The following is a 26,461-nucleotide window of genomic DNA, read 5'->3' as shown; positions in this document are numbered from 1 at the left end:
TAGAAATGTCCATTCCAATTTATATAAAATCTGTTAAAATGCATACAAATAAAAAGCAACACACACACACACACACACACACACACACACAAAAACATATGATTGAAGTTAGGCTGATTTGCTTAAACACAACAAGCAGAAAAATGTGCTGCTTACATAAGAAGGGGAAATGATGACAACAGAGACAATGTAAAAACATCTACAATTATTTTATTGGCAAACTAAAACTGTCCCTGCTATTTACACTTTACAAGCTATTGTAAATATGCATCACAAATATAAAAGGTTTACATTTATATACATTATTTATATAAAGCCACGTCTTATTCACCAAAATTCATATACCATATTATATTATAGTCGTGTCATTTCCATAAATCTATGTCTTGAACAACAGCTGTAATAAAATATCACACAGATTTGTTTAGGTACAAGAAAAATGCATATTTGATATACGGCGTCTGGTATTAAAACTGTGGTACCTGTTTAAAGGTTAAAGGCATTTTAAAGCAGTAGGTAGTCAGTTCTTGTTTTGGCACGATACCTTTAAGTGAATAAAAACTCTGTTCACTAAACATGACGAAACGAAACTTTCATGAACACCACTACAACCACCGTAAATACATGTGGAAAAGCAAGGGACGGAGGTTGATATGTGCATAAGTATTTCCTAGACTTATTCATAATTTATCCGTAAAAATCAAAACCGCTAAAGGAATAGATACTATATAAATACATTCGGAGAAGTAATGATTTACGCAGGACTGTTATGAAGCCTGAAACTTGCGATACAATATAAGACCACCTTTGGATAAGAGCAGAAAATATTTTGTTATAAAATTTCTCTGAGTTTTTATTAAAAGTTTAAACCTTTTTTGTGCTGTTTTTAAAACGTGTTCATTTGTGATTTGTATATAATGAAATGTAATTTGTAAAAAAAAAAAAAAGAAAAGAAAAAGGTTATACGCATGTTGTAGTGCTTTTGTGAAGAATTACTGAAAGTATCCATGAATGTGTCATCACTGACAGATCATCACAACAGTAATGTTTGAAACATTACTTCATGTAGCATCTTTTAAGAAGGGCTTCATAATGCTAATATTAGCTATAGCGCAGAATGATTCTTCAATACACTTCACTGTAAGAGTTTTACAATAACATCTATGCAGGACAGTGTCAGAAGGTTAATCTCTGTGTTCACTCTACCAACTACAAGACAGGCTGGACATAATAGCATCATGCGAAACATTAGCGTCAGGTCGAAGTAGTCGACAAGGGTGAAAGCAGATTTCCAAATACTACAAACCAGGAAGCTGTTACAACAGAATCACAAAAGCATAATACATCTTCAAATTAAAAATTAAATAAAAGAAATGAACTCCCACCAGCGGGTTCATCTTTACAACCCATGTTGCATGGACAAACATTGTTCGAGCTCAGGTGGGTTCAACCAAATTATTATTTTTTTAAAAATCACATTTTCTAACTGATCCAAAGCAGTGTCTATAAGATACTTTTTTTGTTTTATTGGCATACGTTTAAAGATATGTTCATTGCTTAGGTGTCCACATACTTGTGTCCTTGTAGTGTAACTCAAGACCTGAGCAAGTACAACCAGAACTATCTGCATGGCTGGAAACCATTATTTGACTAGAGGTAGGTTGACTTTCGGGTATTAAATGTTAGTCAGTGAGCTCTAGAGGGTCTGGGAGGCGTTTAACCTTTGTAGTATCAATCTTCTAATCTAACTAGTGTGCAAGAATGTGAATAAGTGTATTTTCACAAACTATTCATTTCATTTAAGTTTGAATGTTCACTGTTCAGTGTGGAGAAAAAAAAGAGATTTCTGAACTTAGGAATTTAAAGGGGGTATCTAGATTTAGGAGCTAGACTCACGTGTGAACTGTCCGTTTAAAAGTTGAGCTGTACTTGGTTTGTGTTCAAGTTCACGCTTTGGCATACGTGAGCTAAAAGTCCTGCAAGGGGAGGTATGAAATGCTAAGATCAAGCTCTTTGTATTTTATTAAAAACAAATCTGAATATCATCATGCGTAACTCCTACCATTATTTATATACTGTAAGCTAAAACGAAAACTGATATCATACGATAAATATGGATCATTGCCTTTATCATATACAATAGTTAAATATATTCCATTTGAAATTAAAAACAGATATAGTGGCTAAATAAATATACATATTTTTGCTGTGTGTTTGTGTGCTGTTCCAAATGCTATAAGGCACCAAGGTTTCTGAAGAGAGTTTAGCTGATCTGGAACAAAAGCTTCGTATGATGCGTTACATAACACCTCCACAGACCATGCAATGAAATATCACCTGCACTCTAAGGCCTTAAAGCACTTTTCTGTTTTTGTTTTATATTACATCACGATGAACAGTTCAGAGAGCAGCTGGTCAGGATGAGATCATCTGACTATTCTCTTGTGTGTGTGTGTGTCATATGAAAAAATAATTGAAATTGAAGTTTTTCCTCATGTATATATCTTGATGCATTCCCCGTCTTCAGCCCAACAGACGACCGTGCCTTATTTTTCTGTACAGTACCAGCTGCAGTTGTTTGTGTGTCAATAAAAAGGAGGCGACAGGAAAGGAGGAACCAACAGATGGTAATAAAAAAAAAAAGCCCCGGTTTAGTCCTGATTATTCCTAAAAATTGCATTACCATTGCACTATGTTAAATGAATTATCTCGTTATGCAAGGACTTTGTTCACAAAAAGCTAATTTCACTCGATCAATTACAGTGTGATCTCAACCGACATACTATACTGTATATTGTGTTACGAGCCCCTGCAGGCTCTGTGCAGCCCTGTGGCGATCCCACTGAAGTGACAGTGTTCCCTTTACATTGACCAGTTATTTTCCCCCTTTTCCAGAGCTCACAAACACCGGCGCAGCATCTAGTGGCCTCCAACAGCATGGCCGCCCCCTGAAGTCCAGTCGATGATTATGAAGCTCAGACTCATCACCATGAAAGAGACACCCAAAGCTGCGAAACAGGCCGCCTAAGAACGAGGAGAAAAGAGCACATCGACGGCATCGAAGCTTAATTATCAAGAACTCCGTTCCATGACAATAGCTTTTAATCCCACGGGATAATCACCAAATAAGCATAATGAATGAGTGAAGGGGGAGAGATGTCGAGGCCTCACCAGTATCTTAGGAACAGAGTTCATGGGTTCATCTTCATTGGGAACAATGCGGATGTAAAAGACTGCAGGGAAGATGAAAATGAGGCAGGGAGCCGACGTCGCACCTGTAAGGAGAACGAGGAAGGGCTGGTGAAAAACAAAGCGAACGGCACTGCAGTGACATGAAGGCAAAACATTCGAAAGTCTAATTACAATCAGCTTGTAAGTAATCTGAGTAAAATGACTCAACACTGAGAACATCTTAGCAAGTTCTGTCGAAATAATATTATTTTCCAGGGTACTTGATGGATCATTTGTTGTTTTTTTTATTTATCATTTTATTTTTTCTATTATTTTATTTTATTTACAAGTGTTGCTGTCCTCTGAATTTGTTCCTGCATCTTCTTTTTTTCATTCATGAATTATCTATTTCATTTCTATCTATCTATTTCATTATATTTACATTTTTTATATTAATGATTTTTTTTTCTTCATATTCAGCTGTTTTTTTAACTCAAAATTGACACAGACCAGTTCCCGGATTGTGAGTCCCAACAATGTCCCAAAGTTGCTGCAAACAGCTCTGTATATTGCGTCATCTGCATGCATGTGTTTGTCAAAGCAGAATCTGTGGCTTTGAAGACGCCCGTGGCGCTTTTTTCGACTTCAAATTTTTTTCAACTTTGACCTCTAACCTTTGAAACATGAGGACAAAGCGTGACAATAATATTGACTTTGGTTTTTCCGTGAGCAAACATGCTCTGGTCACGTTTTTTTTTTTTCAATGTTTTTTTGTGTGTGTGTGTGTGTGTGTGTATGTGTGTGTGTGTGTGTGTGTGTGTGTGTGTGTGTGTGTGTGTGTGTGTGTGTGTGTGTGTGTGTGTGTGTGTGTGTGTGTGTCAGAAACGTGAAAGCTTGAAATACAACAAACACTGCTACATCAAACAGGAGGGTTGTACACAGCGACATAATAAGTAACTCATAATAATCCCATCATACGTAGAATATCTAGTCGAATAAATCCAGACAAGTGGATAAATACAGTAAGACCTGTAGGATATATTGATATATTGTTTCCAATCATTGTTCTAATGTTTTTTAGTTATGATAAGTCTGTCATGGTGACAGTGTTTCTACGTTTTTCTACGATACTTTTGATACAATTCCATCTTTTTTGTACTAACCGATGATGCCGAAGATGCCTAGAATGTTGGGGGCAAATATCACCAGCAAATTGATGACGGTGAGCAGAACGACAGCAATGGCAATGTGACGCAACCAGTTGAAGGACTTTGTGGGGAATACCATATGCTGGATGGCTCTACGTACCTGTGGAGAGAACAGACGGAGGATTCGATGAGGGAATAACACCACGGCGTCACACTCATTGAGGAACACGGGGAACAAATGGACAACAGACTTACAGGGAACAACACGATAGGGACGGTCAGCGTCACCGCCGTGAGGACGGCCACTCTCACGCACAGGATCAAGGTGTCGTAAGGATCAATCCGGCTGTATGTGTGCAGCAGTTCAGGCTCCACATTGCCTAAAGAAATATGTGAAAAATAGATATAGACAAATGATTGATAAAGTCTCATGTGAACGTCACTAATAATGTAATCTAGCACCGGCGCGCAACAAGCTCTAGCTCGTCACCACAAGATGGAGCTTGTGCTCTATGTGGGGGACGAGACACTTCAATGCAGAAAAACACTACGCATTAATAATATGCTTATCATAATATGACTAAACAACATGCAGTAAATTAAAACCATATTTTTTTAAAACCATCTGTTTTAAAAAAAAAAATCCAAGGTGACCTTCTTCTCTGAAAATGATTAAATATTTAATCTAATTGCTGCCATTGCATTTTGCCACAAAATATATATTTAAGTATTTTTAAAAGCTGTATTATGGCAAGATTTTCTTTTATGTATTTTAGTATTCTATATAAAGCAGAATCCCCTCAATTTGGACAAAACTATTATTCTTTTTCTCTTTTTTCTTCTAAAGACAAGTCTTTTTTTATATCACTGTGACCTAATGTCCGTTCCATTCTTGTGAACGCGATATCTCACGAACAGCTTGAGCAAATTCCCTCAAATTTGGCATAAACATCCACTTGCACAAATGAACTGATACGATTTTGGTGGTCAAAGGTCCCTGTGACCTCACAAAACACGTTTTTGCTCATAACTCAAGAATTCATATGCTTTTTATGACAATTTCACACAAATGTCTAAGTGGATAAAATTAGGAAATTATGACATTTTGGAGAGACAACTGCAACATGACTGGTTGACGAATGCAAACAATCGCAAGGTCCAATAAGTCTAGTTTTACAAAAAAAAAACATCTCTCCGTTTAACTGCCTCTCTACGCCTTTTTACGTTTTACTGACGATCTGATTTTTTTTCCTAAATATTATTTTTCCACCAATATTGTAAAGACAAACTCCAAAAAAAAAGTAAGAACTCTTCTCACCATAAAAGGTCAGGTAGCCAAAGAGAGCTGCCAGAAAGTACATGGTGTACATGACAAGGATGGAGATGTTGGACACCTTCTGCATCCTCTTCTGCGTTGGACTGAAATCAGACAGTTGAAAGTCACTTGAACGCTCCATTATGCAACGACGCGTTGCAAAAAACATATGCAGGTGAGGGGCGACTCACTTGCGGAGCTCGGTGTAGATGGGGAGGACCTCGGGGTGGCAAACGAAGGCGAAAGCCAAGATGGGGATGGTGTACGCTGTCTGTTAAGAACACATTAACACGTGACTTTCTATGATTAGAAGTGCAACCGAGAGTCTCAAAATAAGTGTGGGAACTCTGCAGACGTCAACGTGTGTTTGCTTTACTGTTCCAAAAAAAAAGCGATCCAGATAAGCCGACTGCGTTTTCAGCTCAGCTGCTTACCTGTGAGTTGATGGTGATCATGCGCGGGGAGCAGTGGGAGTCATCGTCCTCATGAACCAGACCGTTGTTGTACTCGTGGCCGTGGCTTGAGACATTCAGGCTGTGGTAGGCGTCAGTAGTGTTGGCTGAGAACTCTTCGAAGGGGCAGGGGATCTGAAACGTCTTATAGATAACCTGCAGGGGGGGGGGGGGGGGGGGGGGGCGAAAAAATGAAGAAAAGGACAGGTGGAATAGAAGAAAAGACGTAAGGGATGCAATAAAACAAGGGCTCAAAATAATCACTGCCGACGTCAGATTAGTGTGACTCAGCTTCTCAGTACTTGGGTTTTACTTTTAACCTTTGATGTGCATTAAGCAGCTCCTATATGCGCCGTATCAAACATAGCAACATACCGCCAAGAACAGAGACGAGGGGTTGGGAAGAAAGTGAGTAACGTGCCAAGATGACATGCCGGAACAAATGAGTCTCCTTGTGAAGAGTCACTGTGATGATGTTCTACTATGTGAGCGGGACCAACTTACTGCAGAGAGAAAAAACACCATACAGCTGAGAGAAAAGCCACTGGTATAGCCGAGGTAGCCTGAAAATGAATAGGAAATAGATGTTAGAGCTCCTGATCCATTTGGCCTTCATGTGTTGTTTGGGACTACCGTGATCCCTAATAGTTACACAAGAGCTTCACAAAGCTTAGAGTCAGAAGAATGACCTCACAGCACTATGGGACCAGAAAGAGCATGTGTATTCTATATTAATGAATAGTTCAGAGGGAGGGATGGACTCAGAGAAAATGATGTCTAATTGGGCACCCTACTGTTTCCTCTGCCAGAGGTCGGATTAAGACCCGCTAATTGCTTGACTTTGAGGTAACTGCTGCATCGAAATGCGCTTACCTAAGCTCAAAGTCAAAAAGAAAAAAAAATAACTTCAATGAACAAGTCCTAAAGATAGAAAATGTTTCATAATTTGGCAAGTGTATAATGTGTGTTTTGTAAGCATATTGGAGTTAAATGCAAAGTGCTTTGGAAAGAGCTAAACTACGAATGGATTGACTTCGGCTTGAGGATCTTCAGCTTCGCAGCAAAGCGTGTGTAAAAACAGACGGAGAGGCAAAGAAGTGCAAGGACGTCATTGACTTATAGTCTCTTAATACTAGGAGGCAGGAACTAAGCCCAGTAACCACAAAAGGGAACTTTTGCAACCCCATTTCCAACCCAAAAAGAAAAGGTAAACAAAAAGCTATGGGTGATAAAATAAAAGCAAGAAATAGTTTCTCATCATTTTGACTTACTGTATGATCATTTTGACCTAGCATAAGTATTTTTACTATGCATCATTTTTAGACCCCAGTGGTCAAAATGCAGGTGAGTTCCTAAAGACGTCCCTGGAAAAGTTCCTGTGGTGAAAAGAACCACAAACGTTTCCCTTGCTTGCAGCGTCCAACTGCACTAGTTCTACTCACCGAGCTGTTTCATTAAAGCCAGCGGCAGGATGATACTGGCAGAGACCATGATGACCAGGTAGTTTCCATTCAAGTACCACAGACTGTTTGGAGAAAACTATAGTTTACTTTGGTGAGCTCAATATTTCAAAACATTGGCACAGAGAGACACAGCACACACAGAGAGACGGTGACAAAAAAAGAAAAAAATGTACAGCGGAAAATGTGTTAGATGGTAAGAAATGGTTTTACATATTGAAACGAACGGTTGATGCGCTGCATTTTGACTGACCAAAACAAGCAACCTGCTGGGAACATCCTTGGCCTCAAAACTGTGGAAAAAACATGTCTTCTTATGTTGCTCTGGACTAGACTCTATGCGACTCTGATGATTCATGCGGACTGTTCACAGTCGCGTGAATAGGAAGACATAGCGGAGCCTCATCATACGCGGCACCAAGACGAGACGTCATCAAACATGACCAGCTTTTTCCATAAAAACCATCGCTACTTATGCCCCTTTAGTTCTTTCATACAACAAACATCTCTATTACTCGCCCCACGCCATAACAAACACATTCAATCTTGTGAAGGGTTGCAAGTCTCCTTCAAAAACAGTCCAAGGCACATTGTAGGGATTGTGCTAAATTAAAATGCCTTTATCTAACATTGCAATATGTATTTAAAATGACCTACGCATTGCGACCGACACGGGTCTTCATCCGGGTCATTGTCTGCAGTAGCTTGCGCCTATGCTTCAAACCAATAAGGGCACCGTGCTGCCGTTTCATCGTTGGCTGTATGTGGGCACCACACACTTCTTCCCATTAAACCAACAACCTCCTTTGAATGCCCTTCATAAAACACAACACCCTCACAACATGTGTATATGTGTCTTTTTAACCCAGGTTTAAGTCCTTGAGGAGGAAAAGAAATACAAAATCCATTAGTAGCTGTAGACCTGGGATGAGCACCAGCAACAGGAAGCTTAAAGAAATAATTGTAAAGCGTCAAAGATCACTGTCTCCTAAATCCTGTGGAGAGAACAGTCTTTGTTGTCCTACGGCCCCCTTTTTTTTTTAAGACGCTAAACATGTTATTTTTAACCTTCTGGACAAGACACAACCAGTCCCCTGTCTGCCATCGCCCCCACAGTGATCTATGAGACTGGCTCTGTCTGTATGTGGAACGTGGAGGAAGTCACGCGAATCACAGGTCATGTCCTCTTAGGACATTTAGCCAGCAGGCCATTTGAGACGATCAGCTTTCACATGTGAGATGAAATGTATCTGCCGTGATGTGATTCCAGAGCTGCTTAGGGAAAATCTAAAGTCAAACAAGACTAATCCAAGTCAAGTGAAAGTCCAGGTCACATTAGTTTTCATAAGCAAATTGCAAGTGTTGCATTTAAACATTTTAAATGTCTTAATGCATAGCTGAGTGTTTGCAATGTAGAACTATTAAATATGTAAGCCGAGTGGTTAAGAATGGCCACTGTTTTATAATTATTTTTGGATTTTACAGTGTTAGCTTGTGATATGAAAGTTATGAAAGAAATATTAGCAGAAATAATGTGGTTCGCAATGTAATTTGATCCTATTCCATTCTGCTTTTATTTTGAAACTGTAATATGTCCTGATATGGAGCACATATTTAGGTCGCACTGAGTGGAATTGAACAGTGTGTCTCGGTTGCTGGGTGCCAGCCCTGAGCTGACTTGTCCTTCTGCTCGACCACGAAATTTGGCACCCATGTTAAACCACCTGCTGCTGTCATTTGTGAGTGCGTGCGTGTGTGTGTGTGTGTGTGTGTGTGTGTGTGTGTGTGCGTGTGCGTGTGTGTGTGTGTGAGACACAGAAAGAGCATGAGTCACAATGCTTCATACGTCAATTTCGAGTGTAGCTAAGCCCCTGAAATGAACACACACAAACATAGACACACTGTATGTATTACTTCGTCCCACTCTAAAATTACTCAATGATAAAAGGTAGCGTGCCCTTTAGAAGACTTATATGTTAAAAAATTGTATTGTATATTGCACTGGATGCATTAGAGGATTGTCTAGATGTTTAGCTCCGATATGTAAAAGTCTTTTTTTTTTTTTTTTTTTTTTAATCTTTAAGACCTGAGATGTTTTCAGAGGGACCGCTGCGGTCGCTGCAATCCCTTTTCGAGCACACGGTTTGTTTTTAGATTCAAACAGGCAGCTGGGATCCACTTCAGTCTGCCGTGGCCTTATGCAGAGCGCCTGTGTCTGACTCTGACGCGAACAAGCTGACAGCGCTGAGGGTTTTATGTTATGTGTAGACATAACTGACAGATAGTACCCAGCCGAGGGCCTCCTGCAGCCCAGCCAATTACAGGCTGCCGTTCTCATCACACCCCCACACCCACTGAATCAATGAGTGGTGCAAACTATTCACTGCCCGCATAGTCTGCCAGGCCCCTTTGACCTTGCGCACAGTGGCCGAGCTGGACGGCGCAGAGATTTTTTTTGATGGTGAAAAGCACTTAAGTGATGATACTCACTCAGAGTTGGGATCCACCTTCAGGAAAGTTTGGATGACCAGCGGCAACTCAGATTTAACAATGTACAGGTAGCTGGACATAGCTGCGACAGACGAGACAGAGAAGAAGGTGAACACGTGTGGCCAATCATGATTCGCTAAAGCCATGTTACATTATGTTTGTGTAAGTGACGGAGCTGTAGCTTCTGTTGAGGACGCCGAGGTCATGTCCTCGTGTTTTAGCAACACGGGGAAGAGGTGACTGTCTACAATTTAAAAGAATTAACACATAGCGGTAGTTTATCGGCAGATTGGACATTTGTATATTTACAAAGACTTGGTCTGACAAAAAGGCCAGAATTGTACTGCTTTCATACATTAAGACAAGCTGCCTCCCGGGTTTATTGGCCTTTTATTGGCACTATTTTGATATTTGACCTCAGCATTTCTAAAGTCCTGGCCATGACCCTGTAAAGTGAGCCAATCAACGTCAATCCATGTGTAGTTATTGCACCTACTTAGGGCTGAGACATCTTTATGAAAACCCTTGCATTAAGTCTTTAAGCATTATAAATACAACCAACTTGAATCATGTTAATCATGCCTCTAATGCATCTACAAAGCTGTGTTATATCTATACTTGTGTTATTGCCAGCAGGCAGCAGCAGGGGAAGCAGCTATTTACCAACACTTCTCCTGATCTTTGCTCTTAGTAACATCCTCATTTTCAGCGAAGAACAAAAGTCACATTATAAACGGTTTGAGGAATGTAGTTGTGTGTGTGTGTGTGTGTGTGTGTGTGTGTGTGTGTGTGTGTGTGTGTGTGTGTGTGTGTGTGTGTGTGTGTGTGTGTGGTCGAGTGGGGAATATCATTATAACTCATGTTTTCTTCTACAGGGCGTCCACAAACAGGCAAACATATTTAGGAACACATGAATCAAAAAGTCACGGTGACTCCTCACCTCCAATATTCTGCAGGGTAATCGCTATACCAGCGGCCATTTTTCCAGGAGTACCAAAGGCCCTGTAGCCCAGCTGTTCATAAGCTCGAATTCCTGTAAACATTAATACTCACTCAGTTATCTTTGCTGAGACGAACCTTTGAGCAACACAAAAATAAAACAAATAAAGTAAAATAAACAAATACAAATGTGACAACTGTGACTGTTGGGTGAATACCATTTGTTATTTTCGGTTTTATCTACTCATTATAAAGTTTGCCGCGTACTGGATTATAGCATGGTTTCTCATTTTGATTACCCGGTTTAGATGTATCAGATGTTGTAGAACTGATGGGTTTTTTTTTAAGGTACATATCATTCTGATGACATAACTGTACACACATTTAGCTACACTATTTCTTCACAGAAGGCCGAGACATGACACAAATCTTACCCACAATGCCAGAGGATTTCAGCAGGAGATGAATGGAGTAAGACGACAAGGCTGCCACTGCAGTCAGGAGAAACCTGTCACACAATACAGAAGGAACAGTCATATAGCTTCATATATGTCAACCGTGTATTTCACCAAATTCTACATTCCTTCTGGGATTATATCCCTGGTCTGACCATTTCCATATACATTACAATAAAACAGTTTTGCTATATTGTGCATGTTCTTAAACGCAACCGCCAATGTGACATAACTTATTCGCGCAATTTATTGTTTGACCTGACAAAAAAACAAAACAACATTTCATTAAGCCTGGGAAGTTGAACTTCAGCAGTGGCTGATTCTTCACAACGTCACTGTCCCGCCTTTGCATGACATTTTACAGCTGATGGTGTACAGTGTTATCGTGAGACTTTACCAAAAGTTGAGGCAAATGTCCTGCATTAAACAAAGATGAGGCATTCTTGTAATACTACTTATTTTTAGAATACAAATGCTCCCGATTGATTGAACTCGACAGTCACACGGATGAAAACGATATTTCCCACAACCCCTTTTGGCTCTACCAGTTGCAGTGGTCCTCCTACAGAGTCAAGTCAGCAGGGTTGTGAGGTCAGCATTATTGGTCAAAGGTCGATCCAAAATCCACCCCCTTTCTCAGACCTTTTCCCAGCATTTCCTGTAGCCACAACTGCAGTGAGAATACCACTGATGTGTGTATGTATTGTCTGCAGGCCGAGGGGTAGAGGCCGAGCCCTCGGATTCCACTGAACAGTCATTAGCAGCATTACAACCGCTGTGCAAACTGTCCGACCTCCCTCAACTCAAACACAACCGTTTATTGGATCTGCTTTTTAGTATATTACATTACTTGTGTGAATGAAGACATCTCTGGATCCTGACGCCTTCACGACTGCTCTATTTCTGTGTCTCACTGGAAATAAGCTGACGTGGAGTGAGAATGTCTATTTGTATCTCTGCTGGTGGATCGAGGGTTCTCTTGACTCTATCGGCTATAATCTCCACCAGAGCCACAATGAGGGGAATAACGTTTGTAGCACAAAGAGCCACTGAGGCAGCAAGGACCGAACATCTCAGAGGAAACATGTACGAACAAAGAGGAATAGTGACTATAGGGTAAAATATTGCAGATATTCTTAACACATGAAGCTCTGAAGCATAAGCTCTGAAGCTAGGAGGCATGCATCAATGCTTGATGGTCTTCTTTTAAGGAAGCGCTCGTATAGAGAAATTAATCCCCGAAGAGTGTTTCTCTTGAAATAACACATCAATAATTGGGCTCATGTGCCTGGAAAGCTCTTTTGTTTGCTTTCTAGGAATTACACTTTTGAAACGTCTCTGGTCTGGTCCCTTTTAAAAGAGCAACTTGCCTTTAATCGCATCTGAGATTAAGCCGATTTTTAAAAAGCAGTGCTGTCTAATGCATAAAAACACAGACTTAAAGCAAGTCAAGCATTACAGTGAGATACAGTGTAGTAATAATAATAATAAGATATAAGGATAACATAGAAAATAGTGAAATGCAAATATACACTGGTAATCTATAATGCTTTAATACTGCTTGTAATGTAGCCATACTACTACAACTAATACCAATAATCTCCATATGTCATGCTGTTAATCATACTAGAGGATTATTATCCTTTCATTTACATCTGGTGACTCAATCAAACCTACAGTTTTTCAATAACTCTCACGTCTGTGTGTTGTGCTTCTTAGAACAGGCATAATGTATCACTTTATTATTGGCCTTAAATACAAGCAGTTCACAATTGCATTTTTGTTTAACTTTGACATGCATGTGCTGTTTATTGAATGTTATGTTTGACATAAGTTGCCATAATATTAAAGACTGTTAACCTCCAGGTTGGTTGCTTTGAAAACTCATGTAAATATACATTTCTGTTGCACCTACTGCCATTAGCAATGATTCGATCCCCAAGCATATATGGTTGGACTAACTCTGACCTAATTCCTAACAGGAATTTCATAGGAAAGTTACCTTTCAGCGTCCTTCATGAGAGGAGTTGAATCTATTACACTGAGGCCGTTCTATACCCGAGTCTTGCAACTTGCTCTCTGCAGCTACGCAGACACAGAAGACATCACCAAGACAACCAGGGAGGGTCGCGATCTGACGGCAACATTGTGGCAGGAGCAGAAGGAAGGACATGAGCAACCCAGATGCCTCACACTGGAGGATTGGTTATTCTGGGCTGTGGCCTTTCTGGGTGTTCTGTATGTGGCAACGGGGAGCGGGGATGGGAGCTTGGAAAAAGGTATGAGTAAAGATGAGCATATCATGGTACACGATATGTTCCAAGAAGTCTCGACAGATTGTAAATCACTCCTGTAAGTAACTGGCACCACTCTGGCCCTCAAGCGTAATCCCTCAGGAGGTACATTAGAGAATCTCAGGACTCTATAATGCGTTTGGCAAATAGTTTGATCGTTTTTTTTTTACCAAGTAAATTAAACTAACAGTGTCGTAGTCATGACCGCCTAAACCAAGACCAAGTCATGAGCAAGACCAGAGTGTATCGAGGCTGAGGCAAGACCAAAACTTTGCGGGGGCAGGTCCGCGTCAAGACCAAGACCATACCGGTGTGAATCCCACACTGCATACAGTACACTCCTACGATAAAATGTGAAACATTGACGCTCCTCAAATGGATCTTTCAGATCCACATTCCCATGTCTTTATGAAAAAGGCATCAAAAGGCATTGCAGAGGTGAATTTCAAAATCCAGAGTCCTCTCTGTGTGAGACCGACACCTTCAAAAAGGTTCTCTTAAGACCGGTCTCAAGTACTACAACACTGTTAAACCTTTAAACGTACTCCATCCTTTGATATGTTAATGAAACAATGCAGCCCTGGAACCACTGACATGACTGACTTTGCCTGTATGCAGGTTCTAGCTCATATTTTGTAATGTGCCACCAGTTGATAAACACACTTATTTACTCACAAGAAGAGGAGTATGCCCGTGTTGGCCATGGCATACGCCAGTCCCAGGATTCCACTGCCCATAATAGCATTGCCCAGGTTGAAGACGGACATGCCAAAAGACGTCTTTCCTTCAAACTAAGGGGGGGGGGGGGGGGGAGAAACAAGAGCATACAATAAATGTACAATTTGAAAAAAAAACATAATCCTCACTCTGTTGATCTTTGTCTGTAAACTTGACTCACATCTTTGAAGCGAATGTGTTTTTCTCCATCCGCATTGGGCAAAAACTCCTCATTCTCCAGTCCTCCATCATTATCGTCAAATCTACAGGGCCAAGTGATAAATGTCAATGGATGCTCTCTCTATCTATCTCCTAAAACTGTGCACATATCTCCTGTCGACTTGCTTCTTTTTTTTTCTGTTATTATCATATGCATGGAGACAAATATGCAGTTGAAAAAGTCTTCGTGCAAAAGCTGCGCAGACATACCTGACTGTTTGAGTGCCATTTCTGAATAAGGATCCACCCGATGAGGTGAGCAAAAAACAAGGTGAACATGCATTTAAAAAAAAAGTCAAGTTTATATAGGAAGTAAGTCATACTTGTATGTCGCTCGCCACATCCTGGTCATTACTAAACGATAAACTCTTATCACAAGGACAAAGGTATGTATGCAAATCAAAGCGTTCCAAAGGTTTCATTGTTCAGTTAACTTAAAACGACAGTTGTTTGAATAATCCAGGATGTGGTTTCAAATATAATACAGAAAGACAAGAGGTATAAAAAAGTGCCAGACACATGCTGTGTTATAATGCCATCAACAGTATGTGAAGGACAAAGGGCAGCCATTCTTCTGTGATTTAAAGTAAAGGGAGAATACTCACTGATCCTCATCTGGCAACGTCTTCATTGGCATCCCTAAGTCACCCTCGAGGTCGTGACTCTTCCCGTTGGATAAGATGTTCATCTCTGACTGAGATGGTTCCATAGTCCAAGTAGGAACTGATTCTTTTTGGCTTGTATGTGTGCAATGAAGATGATCCTTTACAGTCGCTCGATATCTTGAATATCTGGGACGGAGAGAGAAAGGACATGAATCACACACAGTACAGGTCATGTAAAAAAAAAAAAACGTGGTTTGCCTATTATGCGCTACTGTTCAAACATCACGGTGCAACATGGTGGAATCCGAGAAAGAGGACCCGCTCTCTATGCAAGGGCTCATTCTAAGCAAACAAAAATCAATGATTTTTTAGTTTTGGGGGATTATAGACGAATGAGTACATTTTATAAATATTATATTCCATTTCTGCTAATAGATCCCCCCTAAATCATACACACTGGACTTTTAATGAACAATGTATAATGAAATTCACATTTCACTGTGACTTCTGACGCCAAAGAAATTATGTATTGTAATAAGTGAAAGCATGCGCTTCATCCATACTTCTTTGGTGTATGTGTTGTTGACTGTAATTGCCTTTTTCGCCTAATTGTAATTTTTACAATTCATTTTCAATTTCAAAGAGCAGTGTTCTAGTCTAATAGCTCAGGCAACAGGTTGTGGTGTTAGCGTAGCTACGCTTCTGTAATTTCTGCGATCAATGACGGACGTCATGCAGCCTTAAATTCAATATGTGTCTACGCAACATCTGGGTAGCGATGACTCAGTTCTACTGTTGACACGGGGACTTCCAACAATCGAGGCCTGACCTCATTCTCTCACTCATCCAATGTGTTCAATGAAACTTTTGCAATAAATACACCAACATGTACGGTACGTAGCTGTGAACGATCAAGGGCTGAGGTAAAATGTTGGCAAGTATGGCACATTTATTTTTTGTGCTGTCCAGAACTTCAGTACTGAGCCAGGCAAACAAGTACAGACCACATGGTCAATGGTCAAAGTCTGGGTTTTTTTTTTTTTTTACTTTTGTTTGCTCTTGTCCGTCGGGTAGTTAATGTCACAAACATACAGATTCTCGGTGCTACTGTTCACATCCCACACAATGACGCGGTGGTCTTTAGGGCGAATATAAGCACAAAACAAAATGCTAAATCACCCACAACAGCAGGCCTCAAATTACTGAGAAAGCAGTTTGCAAAACTGTTATTACCGTATTACTATAATCACACATTTCAACAGTAGTTTGCCTTAAGGAGCATGGGGTTTTCTGTCACAACAGTTTGAGGAGAAAGAAGGTATATTTGTCAAGACCTCTGTGGGAGAATTCACATCACTCACATTCAATCAAATGATCAGTAACTAAGAACTATTAATAATATGTGATTCCGTCACACCATGACCCAAGTGACAATATTGGATCCTCTTCACCAGAACTCAGAGAGACAATGTTGCGTTGTTTGCTGTTTCCTCTGTGACAACTGAACAGCAGCTCCATTGTGTTCACGGTGTCCTCTCAGCCAAAAGATCCCTATTACCGCTATTCACACTGTTTAAGAGGGCCATTGATACAAGGCCACTGCAGCTACAAAAGAAGACAGAGTAGGATAAGACAAAGTCCCGCTGCACAGCATAAACACAATAGTCAGGCGCAGATGCCAATCAACGAATGAATCATTTCCTCCAATAAAGAAAATGTATTTAAACCTAAAAAAAAAAAATATCATCTAACTTCAGTGAGACCTTCCATTGCCACATCTATTCAGTCACTGTATTTGCCCTAAGTTAACATGTCCCGTCACATAGCGACAAATGTAAAAGCCCCGAATGTCAATACTTTCTGTTGCAACACCAGACTTTGATAATGATCATTTCCAGAGAAACTGGGGGTAAAAAAAAAAAAGTGAAGCGTAAGTCATTTTGAAATGAAGTTCATCATGTTTTATATCTTTGCATCATTTGAAGCATCACATCAAGATATTGATTCCAGTCTTCCCCATTATAAATCATAAAAGATGTACCTGCTGTGGCCTCCAGGAGAATCCAATCACTGTTTCGGCGCATTAAAAACCAGAAAACAACAGATGAGCTTGGAGCCATTTATTTACAGTAAATACAGTAGGAGGCTCATTATGAAGTCTCATGATGTTGCCGGTGTTCCACCCACATGATCACTGTTTTGCAGCGTATAACCGTTTAACCTGTTTAATGCGTCTAATCAGAGACAGTTACAGTCAATGGTGATGTAGAAAATGCTAATACTAGCTAAACTGTCCCTAGAGTGCCTTTTTGGATTATGTGGTGTCAGTGAAGTTTATGTTTTCAGGTGGGTTTTTTTACATTAAATATCTTTAATTTCACTAGACAATTTAGTCAAGACAGAAGTCATTGAAGACAGATGGAAGACATAAAAGCTGGACTGTGATGGACGTGTATTTAGCACAGGAAATCAAATCTATATCAAAGACCCTGAAAATGTCTATAAACTGCATGAAATGCAAAATCACACTCAAAAGCTTCTTTCTAATAAAACTGTATTCATGCAAATTCCTTCGCAAATGGATATTTCTATCCGACTGATTAGTTTGCTGCTCTCAGTCAGAAGAGCTCATATTGATTTCATATATTTCAAATGGAAATGTTGAAGTTAGATAAGACCTTCTGAGTAGTAGTGCAAGGCAACGGTGCAGCACACACACACACACAACTCATCCAATTAAGTCATTCCAATGAATTTCTAGCATAAGCCAGGGAGTATTTTCCATTGGAAACTATCAGGGAAATCACACGCCCATAAAGCAGCATTCTCTGGGCTTTTATGAAGGGTGGCAAAGACCTTTAGGACCACATCAATCTGATGCAGTTAAGGTGCAACAACAGGATGTCACAGTGAATTAGCAGCGTTAACACAACAGGACTGGAACTCCGTGGAAACTTTTTTCGTCGGGTACAGACCAAGCCTGAGATCAGGTAACTGTTCTTCAAACAGACACATGTCTGATACGAGGCAGGCTGGACCATTTAGCCATATGTGTGTCCATAAAGTTGTCCCTCAACGCGATCCAAGACAACTTGTTAGAGACTCTCTGTTAGATGTGGTTTCTGAAGTGGCCGTTGCTGCCGCCAGCTTTGGTACTGAAAAAAAGGGACTACAGTTTGCAGATCTTCATAGCTGTTTGAGTCATCTTGAGAACATCCTACTTGTATAATTCAACTACACAAAAACCAATGGTTATGCACATATGCATGACTTGTTTTAGCACCAGTAGAACAATAACAACCCAAATCCTTTGTACAATTGTGGCACAAAGGAGGGGACACCAATTCCTTGTTTGCGGAAGCTGCAAATCAAACTGATTCTTCTGATTCCTCTCTGTCCATGGCTTTGTTTCCTGCTGACTTCAAGTGATCAAGGTCAAGTGGAAAACGGTTGCCCTCTGTATCTTGCAGGTAAAATCTACAAGCCTTAAACGAGTTCTGCATCAACCTCTTGGTAACTAAACTATACTTTTTTGGGGTGAGTAATACGATGTTTCTATATCAATAAAACATTTGAAATGAAGTCCTATGGGCAAAAGAAAACTGCTAACTATTTTCGGGTATGATCCGTGTGAAAAACTGCATGGAGCATATCCTCTTTTACTAAGCACCACGGGAGTCCCCTTACACTCCTACACCTCTACCGCAGCCCATTGTGTTCTACAACAAATGAGCCCAAGAGGAGCATAAGAGTGAAAGGTCTCATTCTGAGTGAGGTGACATTTGAAATGTTTGAACAGGAAGGTGAATGGTGATTAACTGTTCGATTTTTCCCCGTCCGTTGGACATTAATGTGAGAGAATGGCTATTTATAAAAACACTCCCACGATTATTTCCTATCTCTTCTCGTGTCAGTTGGACATGAAACAGGGCAGCCACGGGACAAGTGTGGAAACAGTGGGCGCAGGAACAGACACGAGGTTCAGCCAACAGTGCCTGGCAGCACCAGCTCGTCTCAGCCACGTGCTGCTGGGGACAGAGGAACACACGCTGGTGTCCTACGTGACGTCGGCCAGCACCTGAATCACATATTCTGCTAAGTGGCAAAGCAGCAGGCTGAAGGGACGGCTTCTATAACGGTCAATTCGTCATGAGCTACAACCCCTTTTGAATGCTCCGAACATCTCCTCAGGTCAAATGAACAACAATCTGGAGCAGTGATTGTTGCCGGTGGATATTCAATCTTTGATAAAGGATTCAGTTTTTTTTTGGAATAAACACGAGTTATTTTTATGTTCTCATTTGGAGAATGTATCTTCATTCAAACAAAAAGGAGTAAGGGAAGAATTGTTATGAAATGATCCATATATGCAAGTCATTATGACATTTTAAATAATCCTTAAAGAAAGATAATTAAAAAAATTACACTTCAACAGCTTTGGTACTGCATCAACTAGTTGAACGAAATAGATGATGTTTCTATTTCACGCTCTGCCCTCTTCCTCATATACCAATAATAGTCTCAGCCTTTCTGACTAGAAGATATATTATGACTGTAGATTGAACAAAGAAATTAATTCTAACAGAGTTTAGGGATGTGTTATATACAGCAAATCGGATATGTTTCCCTTGGGACAGCCACATGATGTATGTAACCTCAAATGAAATACAAAACAAAAGATCTGGGTGACATTCATGCTACCAAAGGCATTAGCTTTCTGTGTCACGGCCTAAATACAGTGGTGCTAAAGCAATGTGAAGCTGGACAGAACTGACGCACTGTGATTCAACTACATCACGAGTTAGCTCTCGTCAGGTTACTGATGCTTTTCAGGTGAGCAAAGTTAGCCCTGACTTTTGAACACAAAAAAAACCAAAGTCAAATGTAACCTCCATCATATTTTACCTGTCTACAGAGTCAACAGAAAGTTTCTTAATGTAATCTCCCAGCCTGACTTTCTCTCTCTCACACAGACAGGAATCATTAAAGACCATAAAAGCAACAAGACACCATTTAACACGCTGTTTTACAAGCAGTTTAAACAAAGTTTTAGCTGGAAATATTATGCTCAGTCTTTTTGACTGATGATTTGCAGAGTGACATCAAACAGCCGACAATCCAGGTAGCATGTACACTGGCGGCAGGTGGAGCCCTACAATTTGCCTTTCATAAAAGTATAACAGAAGCAAGTTCATACGTAATACAGGACGTGGACACGGACTACCTGTAAAATCCAGTGCACTCTAATGCGGTGACCCTGCAATAAACCCTGCCTTTGTGGACCTTGTAAAACATTTCAAACTCCAGCTGCAAACTAGTAATTCAGCAGACTGCGTTATTGTGAACGGTGTTCTAGGAGTAAAGAAGAAGTAGCTCTATGGTGGCTAATTGCTCTTGGTCCAAAGGAAAGTCAGGAGATTTGAAAAAAGAAGCTGTTTGAGTTTACTAAAAAAAAAAAAAAAAAAAAAAGGCCCGTTGTCAGTCACTATGAGGAATCGGTCGACTTCAATTCATCACAAGTACATGTTGACAAGCTAAAGAGCACTTACTTTTTCTAAGAAAAAGCTTGGCAAACAACAGCTGGCAGCAGGAGGTTCGGAGTAAGGCTTATCGGGCCGCTCTTAGACTCGAGCACAGGTGCGTCTTTATGTAACGACACCATCCAAAAAAAATAATTATTAATATTATATTAAATTATTTATAGACAGAACATATATATTTTGATTTGTTACTGTAGTTAATAAATGGACAACGTATGTCGTAGATCAAATCTAAAACAACTTCTAGATTGACATGTGGGTTGTTTTTTTTTCAGAACGTGTGTCGCTGGGCTATTTGTCGTCAGTGAGCCTCTGCAGCACACTACGCATTTACAAAAGGAACGCATCGCATGGGAGATGCTAATGTCGGCCATTTGTGACTTTGAGACCAGTTTGCATCTAGTGTGAAGGTCAGGGACAGTCATTTCTGTTATGTTCAGATCACGGTTTTGAATACAGTTTCAATGCTACGTGGTTTTACAGCATCTTTGTTTAGGCAGCCACTGTTTTTCGGTTCACTCTCACCTCTCTCGTAGCATTGTTTTTTTTGGAAGGAGGAAGCAGCTGTTTTCAGTTAAAACGCTCTGATAAACACACTGCATGCTAGCTTATCAGTGCCAAACAGCAGACAGACAAAGTTACCGACTGGTGAACAAATAACCAGATATTTACCTCAGGAGTAGGTGGAGACCAAAATAGTACAAGGAGAATGAATATTGGACTTATACTCGCCAGATCAACACTACACGACTCCAAACGAATGCTATTGTTGCTCTGTATTTTCTGGATGTGTAAATAGGCAACAGTTAGCCAACATGTTTGCCATATGAACATAAGAGGCGGTATATATATATATATATATATATATATATATATATATATATATTTGGCACTGATTGCTCAAGAGGGAACAAATTCACTGGAGCGTTTGTGCCATTTTCTACCCGTTAAGCTATAAAACACCACAATGCCACAGTCCAGTTTGAACTTTCTCATAAGATAATGAACATTAACATTATCTGTCGGGACAATTTCAAAAAAGACAATCCTAAAGATTAAAAGGCCTGCAGGGAACATATCAAATATTAAATAAATGAATGCAATTTAGTCATTTCCATACACACAACATCAATAAAGGACTTTATAATGACTCAAATATAGACAACGGCACATGATATGTTTAAATTCAGCCCCACGGATTATGAGCCCTATGACAAGGACAATAATAACCTCTGGAGTCTCTGACACTTAACACTTGGGCTGAGTCAAACGCAGGTATTCACAGGTCTCTTCAGCGTGACAGAGGAGAACAGCTGGCTGGTTCCCACATGGTTAAAACATCGGCGTCCACATGCCGCGCACCTGTCCAGCTTGTCCTCAAACTCTCAGCCACTTTGATCGCGGCACATGCCGGGGTCACTGGCCGCAGTCGAGCTTATCTGCTCGTTCTCCACTGTGATGAACCCAGCATGACAACCCATATAGGGTGTTGGTGTTTAGATAGGGGCCAAAGTCAAAAACCTGTCCCCTCAGCCACCCCACCTTAAGTACACACACTGAAGTTCTCCGGACAGTCAATCTGTATACCAGAAACTGTGAGGTTTTCAATCTTAATATGGTTGGTATTTCAAAAATATTTCTAATTTAACTCTGCCTCACACTTGGGAAAGCTACATGTTTTAGCAGTACAACTACAGTTTTCCATGATGACCCCTCAACACCTGCATTAAGTGCAACAGTTGTTTCACAGGAAAATACACATTTCTACACCCACCGTTTTCTAAGTAAGTCAAAGACTAAAACTGGCAACGTGTAACGGGCAACACACTTGTAAGCCGTTCCAACATTGAGCATGTCAACAGCTGATCTCCCCCCCGGAAAACTGCAGCATCATGAATTATACGTGTCTAAGTTCTAAGTATTATTATCATAACTGTGGAAACCTGGAGTAGGAGTAGAACATATTCCAGAAGAATAACAAGGGCTGCTTCCCTATAAACACTTTATTAAGTAGAAAGGTGAACTCAGAAGAGTGCAGATCTCTTCCAGGTGTCTCTGCAACGACCACTACTGTATTGTGTGATAAAACACATTTCATTCAAACTCAAAAACAAGCAATGTGTGCAGGCAATTGGCTTTGAAATCATTGTATAAGACACCGCACACAATCTTGCCAAAAACAAAAATTAAACTCATCAAGCTGTCCGCATAGCGGCGGCTAAGTGGCGGTCGTTTCTTTAGCTGTTACCCAAACACACCATGCAAAACTCTAAAAGCTGTATTACTTTCACTGTGTCACTAGCTGCCCCCAGTGTCCGAGGCCGGGTAAGAGCAGCGAGCGAGGAGTCACGAGAGGTCCTTGAACATGCAGCTATAACTGACCACCCAAAATATGATGCAGCTTGCTGCAGCAGAATGCGAGATTTTGCTGTGGACAGACACAGAGGCGCACACTCGCTCACGGACACCCCTCACTCACACATGCAACCGATCGCATGATCCTCCTGGTGGAGATAATATTTATAATAGCAATAATGGAATTAGTGCAATAAAGTTTGGTTATGGAGTGATCTTTTGGTCAATAAAATATCTTTACAATTTTAAATAAAAATTACAATGAGCCTAATGGAATAGTTGATTAATTTACTGTTAATTAACTATTAATTTCACCCTTAAATATGCCACCCATTTCATATTGTTAGTTGAAACAGTAGATGGTGTTCAACATGATAAATATGAATTTATGAACACTGCTCAAAGAAAACATTAATTAAGAATTACAAAAATACTGTCTCTCACTCATGAAGAAGAATGAAGGAGGGGGGGGGGTAACATTTCCTCCAAGCCAATAACACAATATCACATTAGCAACGAGTGCGCAGCATTAACTTCCCACACAGGGCGCTCTTCCTGTATATTTAGCTGACAATAACAATGGCAAAGCGCTTTAAAAAGCTGCTGCTGCTGCTGCTGCTGCTGCTTGTTAAAGCTACTGCTGTCTATATTAGGCTGACCTGACGCAGACTGTGTGGTGTGGTGGGCTTCTATCGGGCTATTAGTGCGGGTCGGATATGATTTTGGTGGTAGGAGGAAAAGGAAATTGTCTTTGGGTTTACGCGATGCCATGTGGCTTGGTCACGACACAGTAAGGTAGAAACTGAGTACACGGCAGGAAAGGGAATTTCTTTTAACCAACACACGCTCCCTAGAAATAAGTTTGATTCATCGACGACAACTGCTTGTGAAAAAAAACAAACAACATGTCAACAGAAACTAGGAAACATTTGCCAACACTTTAATCAAACAAAGGTAATCTCTGCTTGTGAGTCACACATTGGCCACGTAGACTGATCCCATTCATCCAGCTGTTTCTTTACCTGTTGCATGGCGACCCTTAACCTGCAAGCTGACCCTACATGTCTTGAAGAGAAAGACTCACAAATGCAACGCGAGTGCTCAGACAATAGATGGGCAATTTGTCACTGGGTCCTTAAAGCACATGGTCCTCACATCTGGACTTGGCGCTCACTGCGGGAGGACCAAACATATACCATTCTGTCTCCATTGATCACCCCTCAATAGGAAACAAAGCCATATGCCTCAGTAGGCCTATAGTGTGCCATGTGATCATATAGGCTACAATATTCATAATACCCTGTCTGTTTTTATTATAACCCCCCCCCCCATTACATCCCAGTGTGATTGGGAAAAATCATATTACATCCATTGTTTTTAAAATACCACTTCGCCTCTCAATACATCTTTTAATAAAACCGATTAAACACAAACATCATGTCAAACACAGCAGCCCAAGCGAAACATCTTTAAAGAATCTAATTTGTTTAGTCTTACCAAAGGTTCTTGTCACGAGGCTTCCAAATTAATTCCTGTGATGAGTGCGAATAGATGTGATGGTCAGGATCTGTTTCTCCTCGCGTGTCTTCTCTTTCCTCTTCTCAGTGAAGGTGGCGGTACGTATCTACACTCGCGTTTTGTATACGCACATTTGGGAACCGTCGCTCTTGGAGTCAGCGGCAACAAATGCGCTCTAAGAAATGGAAGGCATTGCAAAAGCCTGTGAAAGCTCAACTGTGGGGGTCGCATTAGATCCGCCTCCTTCAACCAACGCCCCCCACCCACCCACTCACCCACCACCCCACCCCTCTATATGTGCGCTGGTGGTTTCGCTACTTTCGCTGCATTAGGTGAGTGAGATACGAGGAAAATCAGAGCTCGTGGCAGCGGTTACGCTTGCCTTTGCCATGCAATAACTGAGCATTTATTATGGGAGTGATAAAGTGCACAACGCTGCGTAAAGTGCGTAAAACAAAGAGGCATCATAATGGAGAGAGTTGTAGTCAATATCTGTGTCATATAATCAGCAGTGGGAAGTAAATACACATTTGAATAGAACGTTTTTGATAATGGCATAAACTCCCCTTTTCACCACATTTACTCAGGCAATTTAATACATCGGTACAGTTCCCCACAGTGATGGTGTGGTATGCTTCCCTCTCTCTGCCTGGTGCATCCGATCCAGTAAATCCAGCAGCTCCCAGCACGGTGCAGCCTGAGATTTGGCACCTGTTAAGAAGGTGGAATGTGGAGAGCGTCCCCCCTGCTCACTCACGAGAGAACAAAAACCTGCTTGGACACTTAATACTGATGTGAGGAGGTCACCGCATCGCCTCTGACAGACAAATACCATGTAATAAATGAATTCACTAATTGGTTTTAATTGCATAGTTGCACAGCAAGCTCAACCAAAGTCCATAAAAACAACGACGAAGGTGGTTATGGAATAAGGCATATGTGTTCAAATGAAGACTCAGCAGTAAATAACTTTACTCACATAGACATCAGAATAGAATAGAACTGCACTGTCTGGAAAAATTGTTCTTAGCTCACCAGAACATAAGCAGCACTAGAACATGTATAACACATAGCGCAAAACTCTCACAGAAATACAAAAAAAGACCCATGACTGACACTGATCATTGCATAAACAAATCTACAATGTATTTTACAAAGTGATCACTGTAGCTTAGAGTGTCTAGCACAGGTTCACCGAGAAGCCACCCAACAGAAACTGGTCTATACTACTCATTGGAGTGGATAAGTGGCTCTTCTAGCGACCTCTAGAGGCCACGTTGGCTTGATGAGGTTTGAGGATACTAACGTTCAACAGTTTACATTCATTTAAAATCCTTGTCTACACCTCCATCAAGCGGGTCATCTCTGCAGAGTAATCCAGGAAGGGCTTAATGAGTGGGGGTCTTCATAGACAGTGACACTTGTCTGCTGACCTTTCAGATCCCTTTCTGACACCAGAGGGGTTGCTAATTAAAAATGACTATCAACCCCCCCCCCCCCCCCCCAACCCCCCCAAAAAAAACATAAGCATCCAGCACAGCACACCTGTACAAGGTTTCACCCAGACTGTAACATGTTATAAAAACCGAACGCTCCACACACCCTGATTCATAACTGTGAAAATGTGAAAAAGTATTTCCGCACGTTGAAATGCAACAAATGTATGTTGCTCAAAAATGTCACATGGAAGAGGCAGCAGAAGTCCAGATTGTTCCATAACACGAAAAGTATTATAAGTTTTATATTTATATTTAATTTCTATTATTTGAAATTAATTGTTAAT

The 26,461-nt window shown here is 40.6% G+C and overlaps 1 protein-coding gene across 3 annotated transcripts; it reads right to left on the bottom strand.

Moving 5' to 3' along the window:
- Nucleotides 1–190: 190 nt before the first annotated feature.
- Nucleotides 191–24,888, bottom strand: slc38a3b (solute carrier family 38 member 3b). 3 transcript variants are annotated; one of them, XM_068712181.1, is made up of 17 exons: nt 24,658–24,888; nt 15,266–15,451; nt 14,871–14,891; nt 14,623–14,704; nt 14,400–14,515; nt 11,410–11,483; nt 10,977–11,069; nt 10,037–10,118; nt 7,529–7,611; nt 6,591–6,649; nt 6,069–6,242; nt 5,826–5,905; nt 5,638–5,738; nt 4,575–4,699; nt 4,335–4,479; nt 3,172–3,275; nt 191–3,024 (listed from the first exon to the last, which is right to left on the bottom strand). In XM_068712181.1, the coding sequence occupies exons 2-17, from the start codon at nt 15,367–15,369 to the stop codon at nt 2,920–2,922; spliced, it is 1,548 nt and encodes a 515-aa protein (XP_068568282.1). In that variant the 5' UTR covers nt 15,370–15,451; nt 24,658–24,888; the 3' UTR covers nt 191–2,919. The 3 variants fall into 3 exon arrangements, with proteins under 3 accessions (XP_068568282.1, XP_068568283.1, XP_068568285.1); XM_068712182.1 differs by lacking the exon at nt 14,871–14,891; XM_068712184.1 differs by lacking the exons at nt 14,400–14,515; nt 14,623–14,704; nt 14,871–14,891; nt 15,266–15,451; nt 24,658–24,888 and adding an exon at nt 13,433–13,609.
- Between the last annotated feature and the right edge of the window lie 1,573 nt (nt 24,889–26,461).

The sequence above is a fragment of the Cebidichthys violaceus genome, unplaced genomic scaffold (genome assembly GCF_023349555.1).
Source record: "Cebidichthys violaceus isolate CVI_PGR_0920_01 unplaced genomic scaffold, fCebVio1.0.p SCAF_17, whole genome shotgun sequence".
Taxonomy (NCBI): domain Eukaryota; kingdom Metazoa; phylum Chordata; class Actinopteri; order Perciformes; family Stichaeidae; genus Cebidichthys; species Cebidichthys violaceus.
This window is presented reverse-complemented; position numbering and strand designations above follow the sequence as displayed.

Excerpts from the sequence above, each read along its gene's own strand:
- slc38a3b (XM_068712181.1), bottom strand. The coding sequence starts at position 15,369 with ATGGAACCATCTCAGTCAGAGATGAACATCTTATCCAACGGGAAGAGT. Across the intron at positions 11,484-14,399 it reads ACGGGCATACTCCTCTTCTT|GTTTCTCCTGACTGCAGTGG; the intron begins GTGAGTAAATAA and ends ATTGTGTGACAG. Across the intron at positions 6,243-6,590 it reads TGGTGTTTTTTCTCTCTGCA|GTTATCTATAAGACGTTTCA; the intron begins GTAAGTTGGTCC and ends CCCCCCCTGCAG.